This window comes from Cyanistes caeruleus, chromosome 7, assembly GCF_971803275.1.
Source record: "Cyanistes caeruleus chromosome 7, bCyaCae1.hap1.1, whole genome shotgun sequence".
In the NCBI taxonomy this organism is placed as follows: Eukaryota; Metazoa; Chordata; class Aves; order Passeriformes; family Paridae; genus Cyanistes; species Cyanistes caeruleus.
Window position 1 is genome coordinate 29,713,828 of NC_141707.1, and position 20,524 is coordinate 29,734,351.

Below are 20,524 nucleotides of genomic sequence, written 5' to 3' on the forward strand. Positions count from 1 at the left end.
TGTGTGCTGCCAGAGCACATCAGTGTGTGCTGAGCCGTGCTGAGCAGCAGGAGCAGAGCCCTGCCCATGGCCCACAGGCAGCTGCGAGGCAGCAGCAGCAGCCAGCTCAGTGCCAGCACGGCTCTGGCACCGCAGAGAATCGAGCCCTTTGTATCTAACCATCCAGACCTAATACACTGACATGGTCGTCATCAGATACACTTGACACATGTTTAAAGGGTGTATCTCGCTGCTTTGAACAAGTGGGAAAGTGTTCTTGGACTGCTTTGCTCTCCACATTTCTATGGAGTTTCCCACTGTCCATTTTCCATAGTTACTTACAGCAATTAACTGGAATCCAGGGCTGCGGCGGCTGCAAGCATAGTCTCTCAAACCACACCTGTGGCTTTTTTGTGTAACATATAATTCATGACTGAGTGACACTTCCTGCCTTGTCATCTTTAGTCCTGGATGAATGAATGGTGTAGCTAAATCAGCTTAGTGCCAAACTAAAGTGGTGGTTCATGTTTAGCTGTGGCTCTTGCACAAGTCGTGCAGAAACTTATTTGTGTTGGTATGGCTGGGTGTTCACTGAGGCTCCAGCTCTTTTGATATCGGATCCACTCACAGCTTGCATGTCCTGCCTCAGCTTTATTTTCCCTTCCAGAGGCATAGATACTGCATGAATCACTGTGTCTTTGCAGAGGCTCCAATGGGCAAAGGTATTTGTGCTGAAACCTCACCAGGCTGTAATTAATCTGTAGACGAAAGGAAATGGTTTTGTGACAGCTAAATGAAGACCAAATAATGCGATGTGATGAAAGGTGTGCTCAGCAGTTAGATCCAGGATCTGAAGTTATATGAGTTGAGCTTTATGGTGAGCTGAAAAGTGTTTCAAAAAAGAATTGCTTCAAGTCCCACTTAGCAGCAGACAAAAGCAGAGGAAAACCTGCATGTAATTATATATTAATATGCAGAAAAGTGAGAAGAGAGTAAAAAAATGACACCGCGTTATTCCGTATATTTGAAAACTTACACATTGGGAGACTTAGACTATATGTGAGTGTTGTAAACAGAAAGGCATGTGCTTTCTGCATTAGATCGGTGAGATCAGCATATGTGCCAGTGAACAGGCTGTCTTTTCTTTGTGCTTTAGTTGTGCTGAGATAGAAGACAGCTGATAACCTTAACAAAAATACTGCAGGCTTTTGTAAATTAGACTGAGGAGTTTGTTTTTAACTCTGCCCACCCCCCCCAATCTCTCCCCTCCACACCCCACACCCCCCCCCCCATTTGAAATGTTTTGCAGAAGGAAAGAAGTTGCTCCTCGTCTTGTTTGAAAGTTAAATATTTCTCCAGTGAAAAGTTTGGGGGTTATCTTTTTGTTTGTTTTTAAAAAAGGAAGTAATATTTTAAAGTCATGTTTCAGCTTGTTCATCATCATTTATACCTCTGATGCAGGTTCTCTCACATTACTTGTTGTGTAGCTGGGATTTGTTTTAGCAAAAAGGCCCAATGGTAAATGCAGCAGCTTTTCTGTGGTTTGCTGGCTCTGACCTCTGGAGTAGGCACTCTGACTGGTTGATGCTGCACATTTCAAGCAGCAGCAGCTGTGAATCCTTAGCTAAATCAAAAGCATTGAGATTTCTCATCTCCATTTCTGCAGGATGACAGAATCCCAGAAATTTCAGGTGACAGAAAGCTGTTGGGGGGGCTCTTAGTCCCCAGTCTCCAGCCCCAGTGGGGCCTGACACCAGCACTAGGAGAAATTTGTCACGACTTGTCTAGTGGAGTCTTGCAAACCTCTTCAGAAAGAGATGCCTCAGCCTCTCATGGGTGACCTGGTCCAACACTGCATAGTCTTCCTGGAGAAAATTTTTCTGAACACCCAACCTGAACTCTCTAGGGAGTGTTATGTCATTTGCCACTACCAGAAAAGGTTTGGCTTCATTAGAGTTAAATTCGATCATGTATACATGCTTATTTTCTGTTTTATCCTAAGACTTTGATAATCAAACTGCAGTTAGGCTGTATTTAAGATAAAACCAGATTAGGATTACCAAATTTTCATGAAATCTTTATTTCACTAGGGCTATATCATAACTATACCTTGGTAGCATTATAAGACTGTAACAGTATTGTTATTAGGACTATGATTGTTTTCATCACTATCTGTCTCTATACTCAACAGGAGCATACCATTTCAGGTTGCTATCCCTAATTTTGATAGCAGAAAGCAATAATTTTTATGACTGGACAGAGTTGCATACTGGTAGGAGAATGAGTTTGATTCTCTTATGACTTCAGCATCATCAACAAAATGATCAAGTACTGTAAATTTGCATTATAATTATGATGCCGGAAACAATATAACTTGGTTTTCATATTGACTGAGAATGTGCTCTGGGAATTTGGAGGAAATATATTTTTCTCATTTGGAAGCTGAATAAGTCCTAACAGAAGTATTTCAAGAATATTTATGTAGTTCAGTGATGTTATACTCAGCAAGTATTTTATAAATAGCTGAAGTTTTAAGACCAGAGCATCTCATTTTTGGTTCCCGTTTTATTTACTTGTCATAAATGAACTCAGGACTCTGCGCCTTTTGTTTTTCTTGCTTCAATATGATTTGCATCCTACACACCTACAGCAATACTCCCTTTTCTCTGAGATGGAAATTACTCATTTAAGTGAGCGAGTTGTAGATAACTTGAATCTTAAGAAATGAATGTTGAAGGAAAAGCTGTGTTTCAATCATTTGGTTAAGACAAAGGACAGTATTTTCAAATCAGTGTAGAGAATTGGCAGCTGGAATTTTAGGGACACTCTTGAATACATTGTATGTGCAGAGATGGGCCAGGTATCTTAACTCCTTCTGGCTGTATAATTTCTTCAAAGCACCTTGTCACTGGCATCCGAAATCCTCTAGAAGCGAATGAAGGTGATACCTGGGTCACTCTGGTAGAGAATGTAATCCAGAGCTGTACAGGACTGGCTGCTTCTCCAAGTCATGAGAAGAGGGCTATTCCTCCTCAAACCAAATCTTTGTACCCCTAGTGACTTAGTGTCAGAAGGGCTTTGTCTTCAAGATCTTTCTGGCTCATCCTTAAGGAAGGCCCCTCTCAGTCCTGCTTTAGGGGTTTTCCAGGATGACCTGGAGGAGGTGGGGAAAGCAAAGGGAGCAGTAGTGTGGAGAATGATGCCATCTCTCATAGCACAGTGGGTATGTGAGCTCATCTACTGACGAAAGCAACAGCCCTTCCACCAGCAGCTGGTGTTGCTCCTGCTGGTGCTGGTGTCCGATACCAGTCACCTGCTTTGGGAACAGGCAGCACCCACCGGAGCTGGGCTGTGCAGCAGCACAGCTCCATGGGTTTGCCTTCCTACCTTCGTGCCTCTCTCCTCCCCTTCCCCCACAGTTTCTACTATGCTTTCTCTTGTAGACAGTAATATAGGATCAGACTGCTTTTCCATCACATTTTTTTCCATCACTTTTCCCTGCTGTGACTGAATCTGTTGCAATTAAATTTTAATTGAGATGCACACTGCTTAAATAGACACAAGACAGCTACAGCTATCGCTAATTAATTTTCTTCCAAAATGACAACATTTAATAATTATATTCCTTGTCACTTACATTATTTATACAAGTTTAACTCTGGGAATTTTTTTAAAGACACGTCAGCTGTGAAAGTGCTTTATGGTGTTAATCTCCTGTAAGGCAATTGTGATTAACTTCAGAAGTGGAAGTATGTTTATGCATTTATTAAAATAGCATGTAGCTCTGCAAGTTTCAGGAAAGATTGAGGTACTTCTGCAGTAAGGTAATAGTGTTTCTGGTTACAGTATTCAAATCTAGAGAAGCCCTAATGGTATTTCTGTATAGCCCTAATTTGTGTTTCTGTATTATCGCTGTTCAGATGATCTCTAAGCACTTTCTGACTACGAATTAAAAAGCTCACACCTTCTGCAAAGGTCCCTCCCCAGTTTCTCACTTCACCTGACATAGCACAAAGAGATCATCTGCTGCCCCAGCTTGCAAAAGCCCTTGCCCTTTGCTACCTTGCTCTAATACTGGGCAAAGAAAATGACCTTTTTGTATTTTAGTCTGAGGAATCCATCACTGGTTGCTGTCAGACAGGGTGTTGGATGAGTGGGACCATTTGTCTGTTGCAATGTGACAGTCCTTAGGCAGTGCTGTGACAATTTGGGGGTCCTGTCTGTGCTTGAATACATCATTGCTGCATCATGGCATGATTGGTGTTTGCAGAGAGGTGCATCATCATCGACCTCCAAACTTCAAACGTTCACAAAACAGGCAGAAATTTCTCGGGACAGCTGTGAGGAGAATTTTTTCAGCCTCTCCTGTGGGGATGTATGGCCGTGATGTTCCCTCTGCAGAACAAAGGACCTGGCTATTGAAGGTGAGATGCATCAGCCCTGGGGTTTTACTGGCAGATCAGGAAACTTTGGGAATGACTGAAGTATCGGAGAGCCTTTTTTTTTCTCGGTGAGGTTCCTGTCTAGGGTAAAAGTTTAAGCTGGAAGCTGCAGCAGAGGGATTTTCTGGGTCAGAGAAATAAATGTGGGAGGGCAGGACAGGTAAGACTTGGATCTCTTGGAGACCAGTAAAAGTCAAAACTAGATGTGAAAAGTGACTGCAAGTACCTGGGTGTGCATATTTTCTCTACTAGCATCGAGTAACTCTTTAGAAATCTTCACACCTCTCTGGTCACTAGCAAAGTAAAGCTGCTCTGGGAACAGAGCTGTGGGAAAGTGTGTGTTTGCATTTATTAAGGATGTTGGGGATTAGTACTGATGTTGCAGAGCAGAATGAGTTGGACGATGCAACCCCATTCCAGGAAGGCTCAGAGAGAGGTTTTCCAAGGATGGCATGAAAAGCAATTGTACTGTGTGCTGCTGCGATCAGAGGAGGTTAAGATGAAGTGGATCTAGAGGGCTGATCAACTGGACATTTGCAACAACTCAGCCAAAGAAAATTTAATTAAATATGTTAAATGTGTATATAACGAAACTCTTTTGTTGGACATTTGGGACTATCATAATTATTACATAAATTTCAGCATTTTCTTGAAGTTATTTTGATTAATTTTATAGTGTGTGTATATATATATATATATATGTATATATATATATATAAAAAACCATTTACCTCTGTATTAAGATGGACTTGAATGAAAAGCTGTCTGGTCATCTGATTATCCTCATGTACTGTCACAGCAGCAAACTTGCACTACAAAAGCTTTTCATTGTCACTTCACTTCATTTTCCCCTCAACTTTGACAATAGCAAAAGAGACTGGGAAAGATTTAGTGCCATTTAGGTATCTATTTGGTTTCTTGTGCAGTGTTGCACTGTGCTAGGGGTAGGTAAGCCTGGAAACTGGACAGAATATTTTTTAGAAGCAATGGACCCTTTTTGCAGCTTTATTTTATTGCATTTCTCAGTAGGCTGTAGTTTAGTACACCCTTCCTAAGAAGGTAGAGCAGTTAATTATTTTTGTGCTTGCTGGTAACTCAGTTAATTCTTAGCAGAGACACAGGTCTAGGTAGCACAGCGGGGTGGGACAGCAGTGCGTTCTGTCCAAGTGGGCCTGTTCTGGTAGCTGAGGTCTGCTCCATTGCACCTGAAGAGACAGGAATCATTAATTTCTCTAACACAGATCTCTTCCTATGTGTGTTTTCCCTGAAGTTATTTACACACAGTGTTGTTTGCTTTGAGGTCTTGCATGCTGTGTAATTTGCATGTGGTGCTGGAGTTGCGGATGGTTCTTTCCTTCGATTGCCGATTCTCGCGGTCCAACACGGACCTTTAGCTGCCAGTGCCCTTGGGTGGCTGTGGGGGTTGGAACCCAAAAGGCCACAGGTTTGCTAAAAGCTGTAAGTTTTCTGCATGACACACACTGTGAGTGTCCAGCCAAAGTGGCCTTGGGGCTGTGTTGTATCGCTGCACTGATCAGCAAAAGGGAAGGCCTAAACATTAAGAAATGTTCACAGCTACCAGTCTTGTGTTCTAAAAATCTCAGCGGGCTGCAGCAATGAAAGCCAACCCAGCACGTGCTTCAGGTCTGTTTCTCTGAAGGCATGTGCCCAAATATATTCTCTGAATAAAGAATAATCTATGGTTACAAGAGTGCTAAGGGAAGACATCTACTGTTTTCTCAGTGTGCTACCAGTGATTGGGGATGTCCAACAATTTTGTGTTTTCAAAAGATACATTTTCTCTTGGTTTGTTTTTAAATTAACATTTGTAAGCATTTATTAGCAATAAACCTGTGAAACACTGAGTTTGAAGGGAAGATACTATCTCCAAAACAGAAAGTATTTATGTTGAGCTGTCTCACTTTTAATACATGAAAAGCTGTGAAATGCCCAAGAGGACAAGGTGGTAACAAATGTTGGGTAACTATGGATATTGGTTTAGGTACAAGAAATTGTGTGGTCATGTGTAGCTGGTGACAAGTCCCCCATCCCTGTTCCTTTAGTTCTATGAAAGTTTGGACTCAAAAGGGTGACTGTAGAGATGGGAAAAAATAGATGTTTAATTTCTTCAGTAGAGAAAAAGCTAACTGGCTTTTCAGTCAAGTGCTAGGTTATGACAACAGATAAAATGTATACTTGAAGAGGTTTTTCAGTATTTCTAGTGTATAATTTTGAGTGTCAAGATTCCCTGACACTGTGTGTTATGCAGATGGCAAGAGGATATAAGAAGTATAATCTTTCTTCTGGTGAGGGACAGGTGAGTTATGATAAATGAGTTATGCAAGTGATTATTCCCGTACAGGAGGGAAAATAGAGTTAACTGTGGAACCCTAGTACTTCTAAAAATAGAACAGGTGTGTTCACTGGTTCCTGATTTTCTGAGAGGATCTGGTTCTTATCTTGGAGACCTGTAATGGAACAGAAGGCAGCCCAAGTTTGTAGTTTCAGTAGTGAAAACTAGTTTTGAATGAGACTGGGAGCGGGCAGTATCTCTGGCCTGTATGACCAAACCCACTCAAGATGTATTTAGGCCCTGATGGAAGCAAGTGCATATGCATTTGCTGAAGTCTTCCTGAAGCCAGTGAGATTGAAAGCATAGTGTGGTAGGCTTTGATAGGCTTTGAAAGAGGAGACAATGGCTGAGGCAAAACAAAAGAGCATGCCATCAAAGGATGTAAAGCAAAGTGACAGGAAAAAAGTGACAAGCTAGGAAAATGTTCTTTGTTCCCACATTCTGAATGGCTGTGAAATCAGCTTTGTACTCATTAGAGCCAATGTAAAGGAACTTGCTGTAAATGAAAATGAATGGGTTAGAGGCTGGTGTTTTGAGTTCAGATGAGTAGGTGAGTGGCAGGAGGCTCAAGGAAGTGCCAAACTCTGAGGCACTGTGCAGAAGGAAGAAGCAGGAGTCAGAGGTGGCCTAGAGGCAAAATCTTACAGTGAGGTTGGAGGAATCTGAGGACCACCCCAGGTTTCAAACTTGGATAACAAACAAGATACTATCCACTTCTACAGCATTTGGCACCCTTTGCTACCTTCTAACCATGGCCAGACTTCTATGATATATAGTATATTTGAGAGACAGACTGAAATTTCTGTGTGGTTGGAGGGAATTAGGTCCAAACTAGGTCAATCTGACAGTAAAATGTAGGTAAGATTTAGTGGAGAGAAAGCCCAGAGGCAGCAGGGCTTTGAATACAGCTTAGCTGTAGTGAACAAGAAGGAAGAAGGAATGAGGTATAGACACAAGTGGGATTTTGGATTTAGAGGGAGGCAGACCAATGCAGACCAGAAAAAAGAGAAAAAGCAAGGAGAGGAATGGCTGTGGCATAGTTTAGAAGATGGTTGTGGAGGAGTGAGGTGATTAAAGAAAAGAGTAGATGAAACTTCAGGAGCAGGGAGGAAGTTGTAGAAGGGAGGTAAAAGAGTTAGCTTGTTTTGACTGTTTTCTCAAAGAAGAACTCAACAAGCTTGCATGCAGGAAAAGATATGGATATAGAATGTAATTATGTGCATTAATATACAACAGAAATAATGTACAATAACTGCAGGGTAAATTGTTTTAGTAAAGAGTTATATGTTGGTTATAACTGATTTAGTTATAACTAAATAATAACTATAACTAAAACCAGAGATATATGTATGTGTGTATATATGCATACTCCTGTACAAGAGTTCTGTCCTGAAGAATTGATATGAATCTTTTGCATTTTGTCTTGAATTAGAAAGTATCAAGGAACAAAAACAAATAAGGAGGCAGTATTTACAAAGTCTTCTCGGGCTAGCCTTAGTGATTTGAGTCTTATGTAATGAAATAGTTAAAAGAATCTTCTTTTGTCTAGTGGCAAAGTCAGTCACTGTGCCCTGAAGTCTGGTGTAGCCTCTGAGAATGTATGGGGGCTCAACAGGTGCAAATGCAGTTTCCAGTGCTCGGGCCCTGGCCTGGCTACCACCAAACACGGTTCTTCTGCTTCACTTGCTTCAGCTGCACAGTTGTATATGCACAACATGGTCCCTAAACCTTTCCCCTGAGCCATGGCAACCTGCTGACATTTGCTAAAACTTCACTGCTGGCTTGTGTTTTGTTCCAGTAGTTTTGGGGACTTGAGATGTTCCGGCTTGTCAGCCCAGCTTGTTTTGTATGTGAAGCAGACACTGCAGGGCTGCGGAAGACCAGACCTCCTTGTATTTTCAGTCTTCTCTAGGCTGTGGTGAGACCACTACTGGGGTTGAGAAGGGAGGTTTTCCCCTTAGCTTTTTAAACAAGAGAATGAAATAAATCACAATGTTGTTTCTTTCCTTTTTTTTGATGCTGGCAGCTGCTTACCAGATCAAGAAATTGAGTTCTTGCAGGCTAGAAAGTGAAGATTGCATGATATTCTGTTGGTGAATGGTTTTATAGTTTGTCTCAGTCATCAAAATACTTGTAGCACAGTAGAGATAACTGCGTAGTGAGGAATGCATGTTCTGCAACATTGCTATTGTCAGGACATAAACACCTGTCCTAAGTCCTTACCGCAAAAGAAAAAAATAGGGAAGTTGGAAGGTAGACATTAGTTTGGTTGTCAGCAGAGACAGACATGCTAAAATTTAATCATAATAAATGCAGATGGTTTGATATGTGTAGGTATGGCAAACCAGCCATTAATAGTACCCTGCTGTGCACAGGGTACAAGGTCCTGATCTAGACTAACCTTCTCTTTCATACCATCAGAGGACTTTCCTGTACTTAAACCTGTACTTAAGACCCATGACCTGTGATAAGTCTTAGACTACAGCAGACCTCCTGGAAAAATACCTGAACAAAATATCAGCTCTGACATGCTAGAAAGTTTGGCACCAGCCTCAATCTAGTGCTCTTTTCTGTTGAACCTGGGAGCCTTGTTTTTAATCTGATTTTCTCTAGTTTAATTCCGTCTCTTAGCCTTTGCAATTGTGTATGTGTTAGTATCACTGATCAAACCATTCTGCAAGTGCCTCTCTGTTAGCCTCTCTTTCATTTTTCTCATGTGAGGCACAGGAGCCTTTGCAATTTTCATTTCTCTGCTTGGACTGTGGGCACCAGAACTGCACATACTATCAATTCAGGGTTAGGCAGAGAGGCATTACAGCCTCCCAAACTCTGTGTAGACAAACACATATTGCTTTAATGGTTTTAATATTGGTACCCTCCATAGAGCTTCTCAGCCTCTGTCTGCCCACCATAAACTTCAAGTCATCTCCAGTCAGTGTTTCGCAGACAGTTTTCATTTAATCAATTACTTTCCAGATGTGTGGCCTTGTATGTGGTTGCTTTAGAACCTATAATCTTTATCTAGGCCATCTAGGCTTGGAGAGCATCTCGCTGGTGTCAAGCAATCATCTTTATTTACCGTGTCAACAGCCATTTGTCACTGATAGGCTTCACGACTCTGTATTTGTTTCCAGTCCCTGATACACAAAATGATTGTAACTCTCCATTCACATGAATGTTTCCACCAGCTTTAGTAATACCAATCAGGACTAATTTGTGTATTAAAGGAGCTATTCCACTTCTTGTTTATTACTCATGTTCGTAGCGTTACAGTCTACACAATTAAGGAATCTCTTCTCTTTGAGTCCCTTGGTACCTTGATTAATTTTAATCTTGACATCTTGATTTCTGGCTAAATGAGTGCTCATTTTCACCCTTGTCTTTTGTCATTAGCTTAATACCCTCCTGAATACTTTAGCCTGTCTCCTGAAAGACTTATTTCCATCCACTGTAATGACAGCCAGCCACATTGGAGAGTTTCTTTACCCTGTAGAAGATAGACCTGCACTGCTGAAAACTTAGGGGCTGTGCCATTCACCATTTACTTAATTTCTGGAAAAATATATAGCCTGGTAACTTGAGTCACAGCTTGCAGAAATTGAATAATCTTCAAAGTATTGGTTTCATTCTTCCTCATATAAAATTCCTTGCAAGGATTCTTGGGTGTTCTTGAATTTTTCTTCACCAGCATGCTTGTGTCCTTGCAGACCAGGCTTTGTTGTGAATCATGGGTACATCCTGTATAGGTCTGACCTCTCCTACTAAAGCAGCTGTCAGATATTTCAAGTTTGGGGTTTTCAAATGCTAGTTGTGGGCATAAGACTGACCTTGATGACCTCCATGGGTCCTTTCCAACCCTAGATACTCTATGTTCCTCTGAGAAACTCTTGTCCCATACTCATCTGGATGAATTTTTCTCCATTCTCCTGTTTATGAACTAACAACCATTTCATGTGGTCTGCATCCTCCGTTCAGCTGGCAACTGGAATCTTATAAAGACAGTATGTGGAGTGGAATAAAGTGTGGAATAGCAGCCTGTGTGGTGTGTGTGTTCAGCAGAGGAAAATGAGCCAACTGAAGTGTTGCTTTTTTGTTTTTAATTACATTCTTGTTTCCTTCCCAGGCTTCTCTCTTCTACATGCTTACACGTGTGCCTCTGGAGGGAGAATTCAATAGCCGATGAACAGAACTGTAATGTTTAAAAATAAACCAAAATTTTGTAATGAAACGTTCTGAAAGAACCTAGTTGCTATAGGGATTTTTGCAAGGATGCAGTCCTTCATCTTTCATTGCTCAGAATAAAGATTTTCATTTCTTGAGCCAAACGAGGGGTTTCTTATCCAAGCTTTGGAGCCTGTTCAATGTCATCTGGATGGACTAGTCACTAGAAGACATTATTACTCATCCCACCCCTACATAAAGCAAACCCATTAAACTTCAGTGCATGTGGTTTGTATTTGGGGTTTCATTCACGAGAGTTGAAAGTGCCCAAACTACTGCAGCACGGAAGTGAAACCCTGAGAGGATTCTCCTTCAGTCACCACCAAGCCAACAAAACATTCACTTCTCAAAACCTCCTTTGAATCCGATACCAAGGCAGCTCTTTTCCTGGTAGCCAGATCTCCTGTGCTGACCCTTCTCTGCTCTGTGCAATCTGCATAAACATCTCTGTTCAGAATTAGTTGCTACTCATCTTGTAGTATGTGCAGTTTACTTTTGTAGTATATTTTATTCATAAACCTGATGAAAAGTCAATATATTATTAGTGATTTGCAATTAGAGTCTAATTTTGTTGTAAACAGTTTAATGGTCCTCCACCCTGGACTTCATACAGTCTGTCACCCACCCTGTTTAGTTGTAACCCACCCTGGTATGGCTGCCAAGCACCACAGATGTTTTCTCTGACATGTTAGTTATTAGCAGTTTCTGCTCTGGCTGGAGCATGAAGACTTGATGAAGGGGGGTTTTGGGGGGTTCTATATTGCCTTTTTTTTTTTTTTTTTTTTTTTTTTCTATTTCTATTTTGGTGTGCAGAAGTTTCCTAAAATGAAAACAATAGTTCTTCATTAGATACATGTGTGCACACTTAGGTAGTATTGGTCTTTTTGGTTCTGTTTCTGGAAAAGACCCAGACAATTGTGTAACAGGAAATTGAAAGCTTCTTTGGATTTACATCAAAAACACAAACTTAGATGCTTTGCCACAATTCTCTCACTCTTACAACAAAAGCAAACAAATTAAAAAAACCCAAGTGAAGATTCATGGACCAGTTATAATGGTGATGCATCACTTCTGAGCAATTTTTGTTTACCTGGTGGCATCCTCCCATATTTTTTGCAGCATGTTAATGCAGAGTCTGAATGCAGGAGTGTCTTGATTATCTTCTCTGATGGTTTTTCACGTGTTGGAATTTGCTTAGTGGAAATTTTCTCATGATAAGACATGCAGGATTGGTTTTGTAAAATTACAAGCATGACTTTGTTTTCCTGTTCTACCACAAAATACTCTTCCCTGCAGCCCCCACTCCTCCATCTTCTCAGTTCTTCCAAAGTAAGAAACAAAGATAACTTCTGAGGGAATGGAGGGAAAGTCAGGTACCCCATCCTGCATGTCTCAGCATGGACCAGTGCTGATTCTGTGTCTGGCTTTGAGCTTTTATGTCTGTTCGTATGTTTTGATGATGTATTGTGATTGTTTATAATCCAGCATCTGAAAGATAATTTTTGTTCAAGGCTCTAAGGTTGGCAACTTACAAATATACCGGAAATAGGGAAACTATTCAAATGTTCTGCTGTTTTATAAATCAGACTTGTTTGTAATGAAACAGCAATATTAAAGTGACATTAGTGTTTGTGAAAAATAGGAACGCCAGGCTAAACCTGAAAAAACAGCTGAAATGTTAGTTCTTCTATTTGATATAATTTCCAATAAATGCAGCCCAGAAAGTAAATGGCTTTAGAAGGGGAAAGATCATTTATGTTGCCTCAGTGTTGTCATTTGGTGCCACAGAGTGTCCTAGGATGGGCTGGCCTGTGGTAGATGTTCAGAAGGATGCGTCTCTCCCACAAGTGCTGTGCCACCTCTGTCAGCCCTGCCCAGGACACTGGCATTGCACCCCTGCTGTCCAGGACCATCAGTGACTGGCTCCTGCTGGAGCTCCCAGGAGCTGCTGAAGGCTGGTTCTTGAGCAGGCAGCTGAATATTTACAGACAATCCATATGGTGATAATTTCTGAGTGCCCCACTAACTCCACTGTACTTGTTTGATACGAGTGGAAGGCTGCTGTGGTCAGTGTCAGCTTAAGCAGGGGGAACAGCACTTGTGACTCTTTTTGAGATGGTTTCCTTTCACATGGCTGTCACCACCTGAAGCAGTAACTTCTTGTGCTTTTCTTGTAACACAAGTAACGAAAGTTTTCTGTTAACTTTTCTTGACAGAAAGTCTTGGGTACTCCGTGTACAAAGAGTGATGGAGCAGGCTGAAACTCTGAATTCTTTGAAGCTGTTTGCAGAGCATATTTCTTCAATCAGAGACCCTTCCATGTCACTTTTCTTCCCTGTGTCTCTTCCCTCTGTGCCCTGCCTCCCTGTCCTGTCCCTTCCATTAGAGGTGCCATGTTGTGCCTTCCCCACCAGTGCATGTATCTCCATTTCTTGGGGAATCAGGTCTGCCTGCTGTCTTTTGCTTCTTCTTTTCCAGGCTTCTCTGTCTCCACAGGATTTGCCATTGTGCTTCAATCACTAATACCCTTCAGTAAGTCTTTCAGGTCATCCCCCTATATCCTTATTTCTTGTTTTCCAGGCTCTTGTCCATCTTCAGGAACTTGCTTCTCTTTCCACATCCATCCAGTCATCCTTGCAAACAACACTCCTTCCCTCATGCCTCCTTCCTACCCTGCATTTTTCCTTTCTTTACCTTCCTGGAGGGACTTGTGCCTGAAATATCCCAGGACTTGTGGAGCTGGTTGGAGATGATGTTTCTACAGTACAGGGTGACACTACCAAGCACCAGTCAGTTCTGGGTGCACTTTGACCCCTCACAGTATTGCAGAGCAGTTTCTTCCTCATGCTTTTGGTTTGCTGTTGCCATATGGAAATGGCAGATGGTGTTGATCAGGAAGTTAATCTAGAAGCGTATCCGTTTCATGCCGTACGCGAAGGATTTGTTCATTAAACTTAGAACTCTAATTTAAAGCCAATTAACGGAGTGATTTGAAGAGACTTGTTGTTTTTGAAGTTCAAAAGAGATGCTAAGTCTCTGATTTCAGCCTTTGTACATTCCAGAACCTGTATAACTATTTCAGTTTTGCCAACTCTACTTGGGTATTTTTTGCCTCTTTTCCCCCCTCTTTGTTTTTTTTTGGGTTTTTGGGGGGTTTTTTGAGTGATACAACTTTTGCCATGGGCTGGAGCTGTTCAGTAAAGCTTTGTGAACACACAGATTTCTCAGCAATTTTAGCCTTATCTTTGGGACTAGGCAGGCAGAACTTATGTGTCCTATCCTGTTTTCTGCTAGCAGAGCTCCTTCCTCCCTCCCTTTGGCAGGCTCGTATTACTCTTTTCTGAGCAGGAGTCAGGGTAGGGGGTAGAAAAATAGAATAAGCCCTGAGCAGCTCTGTGCCCTCCTAGCTTCTGCCAGCATGGGTTTGTCTCTTCTTCCTTTCTTCCCAGAAGCTGGTAGGAACCCACCACAGAAGGTTTCCTGAGGGGAAGGGGCAGGACAGAGCCTGCAGAGGGGAAGCCCTCAGACAGAGCTACTGCCCCAGTGTACAGCTCTAATTCCATATGTAATCAACCCTGTAGGATTGGCCCAAGCAGACCCATTCCTAAGAAATGTCAAGATGGGAAACCTTGTGTCAGGAGGACCTCAAAAGTGATTAGTTCTGAATTAATATTTATGCTGCTTTTACCTGAGATTGATATTCTGTAAACAGTTGTAGGTCCTTCAGCAGCAGACAGCATGTTTGGATAGTCCAAGATTTAGTAGTGGCATTTAGACAGAAAAAACTTTCTTTAGTAATTTGAAGCTGTTGCTGATATAAAAGAAAATAAGAGGGGTCAAGTTTTGCTGTGGTACAGAGCCTATGACTTCACCGGGTTAACTGCTGCTACTTCCGTGTAATTGAGAACATAATTTGGCTCAAACCCTGGGAGACTGAAAAGGATCACAGCAGCCACTGTATTAAGCCAATGTTCAGAGCAGTTGGCTCACGCTGAATTTCATAAGTAGATCATGTATTCAGAAGGCTTTAGCTGTATGACATAGTCCACTGCATAAGAAGAGATGGAGAGAATATGTCCTTGTTTATCTTAACTAAAGCAGCACTCCAGGAAAAGCTATCAAACCTGGGATTGTACCTACATAGGGGTGATGTGTCTCCCTGTGGGTGCCCGAGCACAAACCTGGCAAGAGCTGTGCAAAGGCTGCCCTTGGTTATCCCAGCTCCCATCATTGTTGCCAGGAGCCAGCAGCCCTGGAGCTGCATACTGGCTGTGGTGCTGGTGTCAGCAGCCAGCACAGCACAGCGTGTCCCCTGGAGGTGATGACACCTCACTAGCACTGCTAGGGAGGTGTATGGGGAGGTCAGGTGGAGATAACTCGGAATGAACAGAGAATACACGCTGGTCTGAGAAAGCCCAAAATATTCAAAAAGTGAGATGGCTTCTGGAATCATGCTTTGGAAATCCCTTTCTGCCCCTACTGTGGGGCTACCAGGCTTGAAGGTGGCATTCAGGATTGGATCTGTGTCACAGTGTCACTGGCAGTGCCTGCCCTCCGCCAGAGAGGATCACTCCCATGGTGCTGCTTGATCTTTGAGCAGAAATAGGCAAAATTGGTCATTAATTTTTCACAGAGAAGGAAAAAAAAGTTTTCTGCTCTGTCTAGGGGAGGAGAAGGGGGTTTCCTGATGAAAGAACAATCCTCAAGAAGGAAATAATTACTTTTTTTTTTAAAAAAAGGGTGTGCAGAGGGTATGACTGATGAGTATCTGTTAATTCCTAAGTTTGTCAGCAGTCCTACTCAGGCTGATGCTCTCCAAAAGAGACAGGCATTTTCGGACAGCACTTTAGACCATTCTTCAAGCACTTAGCAGGAGGGATCATTTTATTAGGAAAGTTTACGGCTTCTTGTTTTTCCTCAAAGGCAAATGTGACTTTGTTGTTTTTAATTCTGTTGGGATTTCTCCCTTTTAATATACAACACAGCTGTTAAAATAGCTAGGGTTGTCTAGGGCAAATCATATAGCACTTTCCTTGTTCAGATCTCAGATGGCTGCCTTTTTAGTGTCACTGCAGAATTATATTACAGGGCATATGAATAGTGCTGGTATTAGTGTCAAAATCAATTACCCAGCCCTCCTCCTGCAGAGAAAGCTACAAACCTTAGGAAAAGTCTGAGTAATCCATTCTGGTTTTCTAATTCTGAGTAATGACGGAGGGCAGAGAGTTGTGCTTGAATAAGTGCATAGGGTCTTTCTCTGTATAGTCACTCCTAAATGCATGCTCTTTACAGGAAAAAGCAGGCTCCCTGTGAAACCCTTTTTCATGCCAAATGGCTCGCTGCTAAGATTAATCTGTCATTGAATTTATAAATTCTGTGTGGCACAGAGCAGCGGAAAAAGTTTAGCATCGAACAGAAAGCAAAGTATGCATTGCTTAAAAAATGAATGTTGTGCTCTTGGATAGTGTGGATTGACTGCCTCCACCAATATATCTTCTTATACTGGTAATAAAAACACTTCCATAGCCTTGTGCCTCAAAGGATCTCGAAGCACTTTGCAAATAGGGCAAAGTACTATTTCCTATTTTATAGCTGTGGAAACCGGCTGCAAGACAGAAGTTAAGCTTTTTGCCCAGGGACACTGAGGAGACTGTAGCAGGTCCGTGATGGGGACCTAAATCTCCAGAGTTCCAGTGCTGTGTCCTGGTCACACATTGCACCACTTTGAAGGCTGCTGGTCACCACCTCTTGGCCACTGTCTGTGAAACCTCTGAGGGTGGGATATGAAATCAGTGTTGGTGCTCCTTTTCTCACTGTTCTCTGTCCTGGCCTGTGGGCAGAGGTGCTGAGTGGGGCAGGATCTGGCAGGAAGAATGCTTGTGTCTTCCTGGGATGGGATGATCAGCTCTGCCTGTGGGGTGCTGTGAAAGGAAAATGATTTTTGGTTGCTGCTGACTTGGGGAAAAGCTCAGAACCTCATAGTCATCCTGCTCTGCCCCAGGCACCTTTACGAAGCAAAAATAATTATAGACTTATTACCCTAAATCCTGTGAGATTAGAGTAGTTGCATTATTTTTTTTTTTTTCTAATCTGGTATTTGAGGATTTACCTGTTTAATACAACCACTTATTACAAACACTTGAATAATTTTTTAATTCATAATTCATCTGAAAAGAGAGCAATTACAGCTGGCAAGACCCGATTTTCAAATACAGGCATGATCTCATGTCACATTCCAGTTGGATAAATGACACATCTGAAAAACTGGGTCCCTACTGAGGTGTCTGTGGCAGGGATGTAGAGATTTTGCTTCAGGCATCTCTGGAAAAAAAACCATGGCTCTAACCTGCATATTTCACAGAACAAGTCCTGTTACCCGTTCCTTCCTTCCCCTCACTGGCTGCTGAGCTCTGCAGTGCCCAAGGATGCTCCCTCAGCCCCAGAGCTGCCCCCAGGGTCAGGGTACCCAGAGAAGGGGGGTTGGGGTGCGAGGGCCAGCGTCTGGTTTCAAACAAAAGTGCAAAGCCTTGAAAGGAGGGACTAAGAAGAAACAGGTGGGGGGTTAGTAAGAGAGCCTCTGAAGTTTATTTGCTTAACGAACAGAAGCCCAGGCTGTCAGACCTAGGTCAAATACTCCTGCAGTTTGGGTGTATTTATTTCATACGTGGTCTGTAACCCAACCTGATTCCTGGATTAAACAACTGTAAAGTCCTGGCCCCCAGGAACCCACCCCATGTTTGCCATCAAGCCCAGCACATGCCGGGGCAGGACCTTGAGGGGCCACCTCAGTATTCACTGGAGCCTTGTGTCATCAGTAAAGCCTGTAATTGTGGGTCCTGTCATTTCCAGTGTGAGCTTTGCTGTTTACAGCTGCAGAGTGTGCCCACAGATCCATCACTTTGTTGTCCCATTCATGTGAGCCATGCCTGAAGGCTCCTGGGATGAGCAGCTCAGGCTGCAGCACATGGCTGGTGGTGGGACTCGGCTCTCCCAGAGCCCAGGTGGCAGTGACAGTCCTACACAGCCAGCGTGCACCAGATCCCTCACGGGGACCTGAAATCGTTGTGCTTTGAGAGTTTCAGGAGAGTTTACCTTTTAGTCCAGTGTGCCCAGGAGTCAGTCAGTCCTCCAGAGCAAAGGGAGGGAAGTTTTGAATTGGCACAATGGTGATAAAACTACCCGCACATACACAAAAGGTTTTCTGGTTTCCCAGATATTCCTCTGCTACCATTAATTCCAGTAAGGTAAACAGCCAGTGTGCTCCAGAGTATTTCAGGAGCTGAAAAATTTGCATTTGAAAATTTGCATGTGAGAAATTGCAGATCTGCATTAAAATTAGAAAGGAAAGAAGAATTAGCAGTGGGTTTTCCCAAGATCAGCCTGAGGCTGGTAGTGCCAGGTAACTGTGCTGGTTATGTACAAGCAGGAGTCAGGTGGAGACATGTGAAATCAAACAAGTTAAAATGAGGGGAACAAAAGTATTTGCATTCAGAAACAAAGTATCCCTCTTTATTTAAGAGAAACATCATTTTTACACTAAATTTGGGATACCCATATGTTTGCTTTTGGGAGACCATTTAAGTCTGAATCACGCAGAAGAAATTATCAAGCTGACAAAAAGTTCAAGGAGCTTCTATGTTTTATCAACCTAAGTTTTAAACCCCAGGTTATTTGTACTTTGGTATCTTCTTGTTTTGTGGATATTTCATGGCATTCAATTCATCATTTGTAATGAGGGTAAAGCTGTAGCTGATGTTCAGATGCAATTGGTCAGGATAGAAGAACTTTTTTGGGAGAGAGAGGGATTGGTGTTTGTTAGACCTCACCAGTGAGAACTCGATGGGATGTGGCAGACATTCTGTGGCTTATCTGTAAGCATTGCTGAAAAGTTCTGATCGTGATACTGGTTCCAAACCAGCAAATAGCATAAGTACCCACTGTGGGGAGGAAAAAAAACCCCAACACTTTAAGTATATATTTATCTGTATTTTATTGGAAATTTTTAGCTGAGTTTTTTCTTAGGATGGTCTAGGTCACATATAGGATGGGCAGATCTGTTTTAAGTGTGCTAAATATTTGCATCTCACCTGTCCTATAACCCTGGGAATCCTTTTGGACCTGTAAACTTTACTTTGTATCCCAAGCTTAGCTGGGCATTGTTTTTTGGTCCTGATCTTTGTAGGTCTGTGAGAACACTCAGTCCTTTACGTGGTTGTGGCCTTTGTGCCTATGACTGCTGAGTCTGGCTGCACTGCTGGAGTTAGGAACCCAGGAATTTTTTGCTGCTTGCCATTTGTTTTTGAACTCTGCCAAACCATCTTCTGCTTCATGGAGCTGATTTTGCCTGTTTTGTGAATGGTGACCAGAATGTGGTTTTGTTTTATGTCCTGTAGGGTTCCTGAGCTGGAAGATGCCTGTCTAAGATGGAAACTTCTGCTTCAACAGCTGCTGGGAAAAAAGAAGGGAAAGGTGCTGTTCTGGAGGGGAATGGCTTTACAGAGACGGGGAAGAAACCCACTCCTTTAGCAGCAGCAGGAGCAGCAGTGGCACAAGGAGGTACTTTACATTTTCCACAATTTGAAAGCAGCAGGGGTGTTTTTCATTAGACTGTAAGAATTTAATAAGTATGGTGGCATCTGACTTCCTGTGAACACACTGAGTTTATTGGGGTACTGAGCTGTCAGAGGAACTGGAAGCTGTGTCACTGTGTGGCATCTAATTGTCACTGTAGTGTGATTGGTCACCAGAGAACTGGGCTGGGGTGAGGGAGGGGATGGGTGGTGAGGGGTGGCCGTGGGGTACTTCGGGCATCTCATCAGTGCTTGCCACCAGCTGACTGGTGCTGAGTAGTGTTGGCAGCCCTGTGCCCTCCACTTCTCCATGGTGGAGTTAAAGAATGGCTGGTGAGGCTGGCTGGAGATGGGGAGCACCTCATTATCCTGGTCAGGAAGGGGTGTTGTGTGCCAGCTGTGATCCTGCTAATAAGCTATACAGACTGCATGGTCTTCAGTCATTGCTGCTGGGATTTCATGGTTAGAGAGGAATTTGGGAATATCCAGACCCAGTGCAAGAATGTTCATAGAGAAACCCCTCCACTTGTGCCATTCCTGTTCAAGTCAGTGTGCTAAGCAAGATTTTGGTCTTGCTGCTGTTGAAGTCATCTGGGAAGCTCTTGTGGACAGCTGTGGGCATGGAGCCATTACTGGTGGGTGTAACTCTGGTGTGCAGGTGAACATGCAGGGATGTTGCTCCTGCCTCCTCCTGCTCACTGTGGCAGGCAAACTCCATCTCTGGCACATGTGTGCTGGTGGATCTCCAGAGCAGTGCCAGGGTCCATCATGCTGACACAGCTGTGGGCAAGGCTGTGCTCGCTGGGGAGCCACCATAGCGGCCTCGCTGGGGGCTGGGTGTCCTCTCTGGACAGGGTATAAGGAGACAAACTTAGAAGAGGCTGCACCAATTCAGATGTGACAAGACACACACCCCAGCCGTGGAAACTTTGCAGGCAGCTTTTTTTTTTTTTCCCCTT

General features: G+C 42.8%; 1 protein-coding gene across 9 annotated transcripts in view; it reads left to right on the forward strand.

Annotated features, from left to right (window-relative positions):
* The window catches only part of GLI2 (GLI family zinc finger 2), a 383,459-nt gene that overhangs the window by 223,117 nt on the left and 139,818 nt on the right, over positions 1 to 20,524 (forward strand). For 7 of the 9 annotated variants that reach the window (XM_086897659.1, XM_086897657.1, XM_086897658.1 and 4 more), the window contains one exon: positions 19,389 to 19,551. In XM_086897659.1, the coding sequence (XP_086753785.1) occupies positions 19,419 to 19,551 (133 nt within the window). In that variant the 5' untranslated portion in view covers positions 19,389 to 19,418. Of the gene's footprint in view, positions 1 to 4,249; positions 4,404 to 19,388; positions 19,552 to 20,524 lie in introns of all 9 variants that reach the window. The other 2 variants (XM_086897660.1, XM_086897661.1) reach the window with 1 other exon arrangement.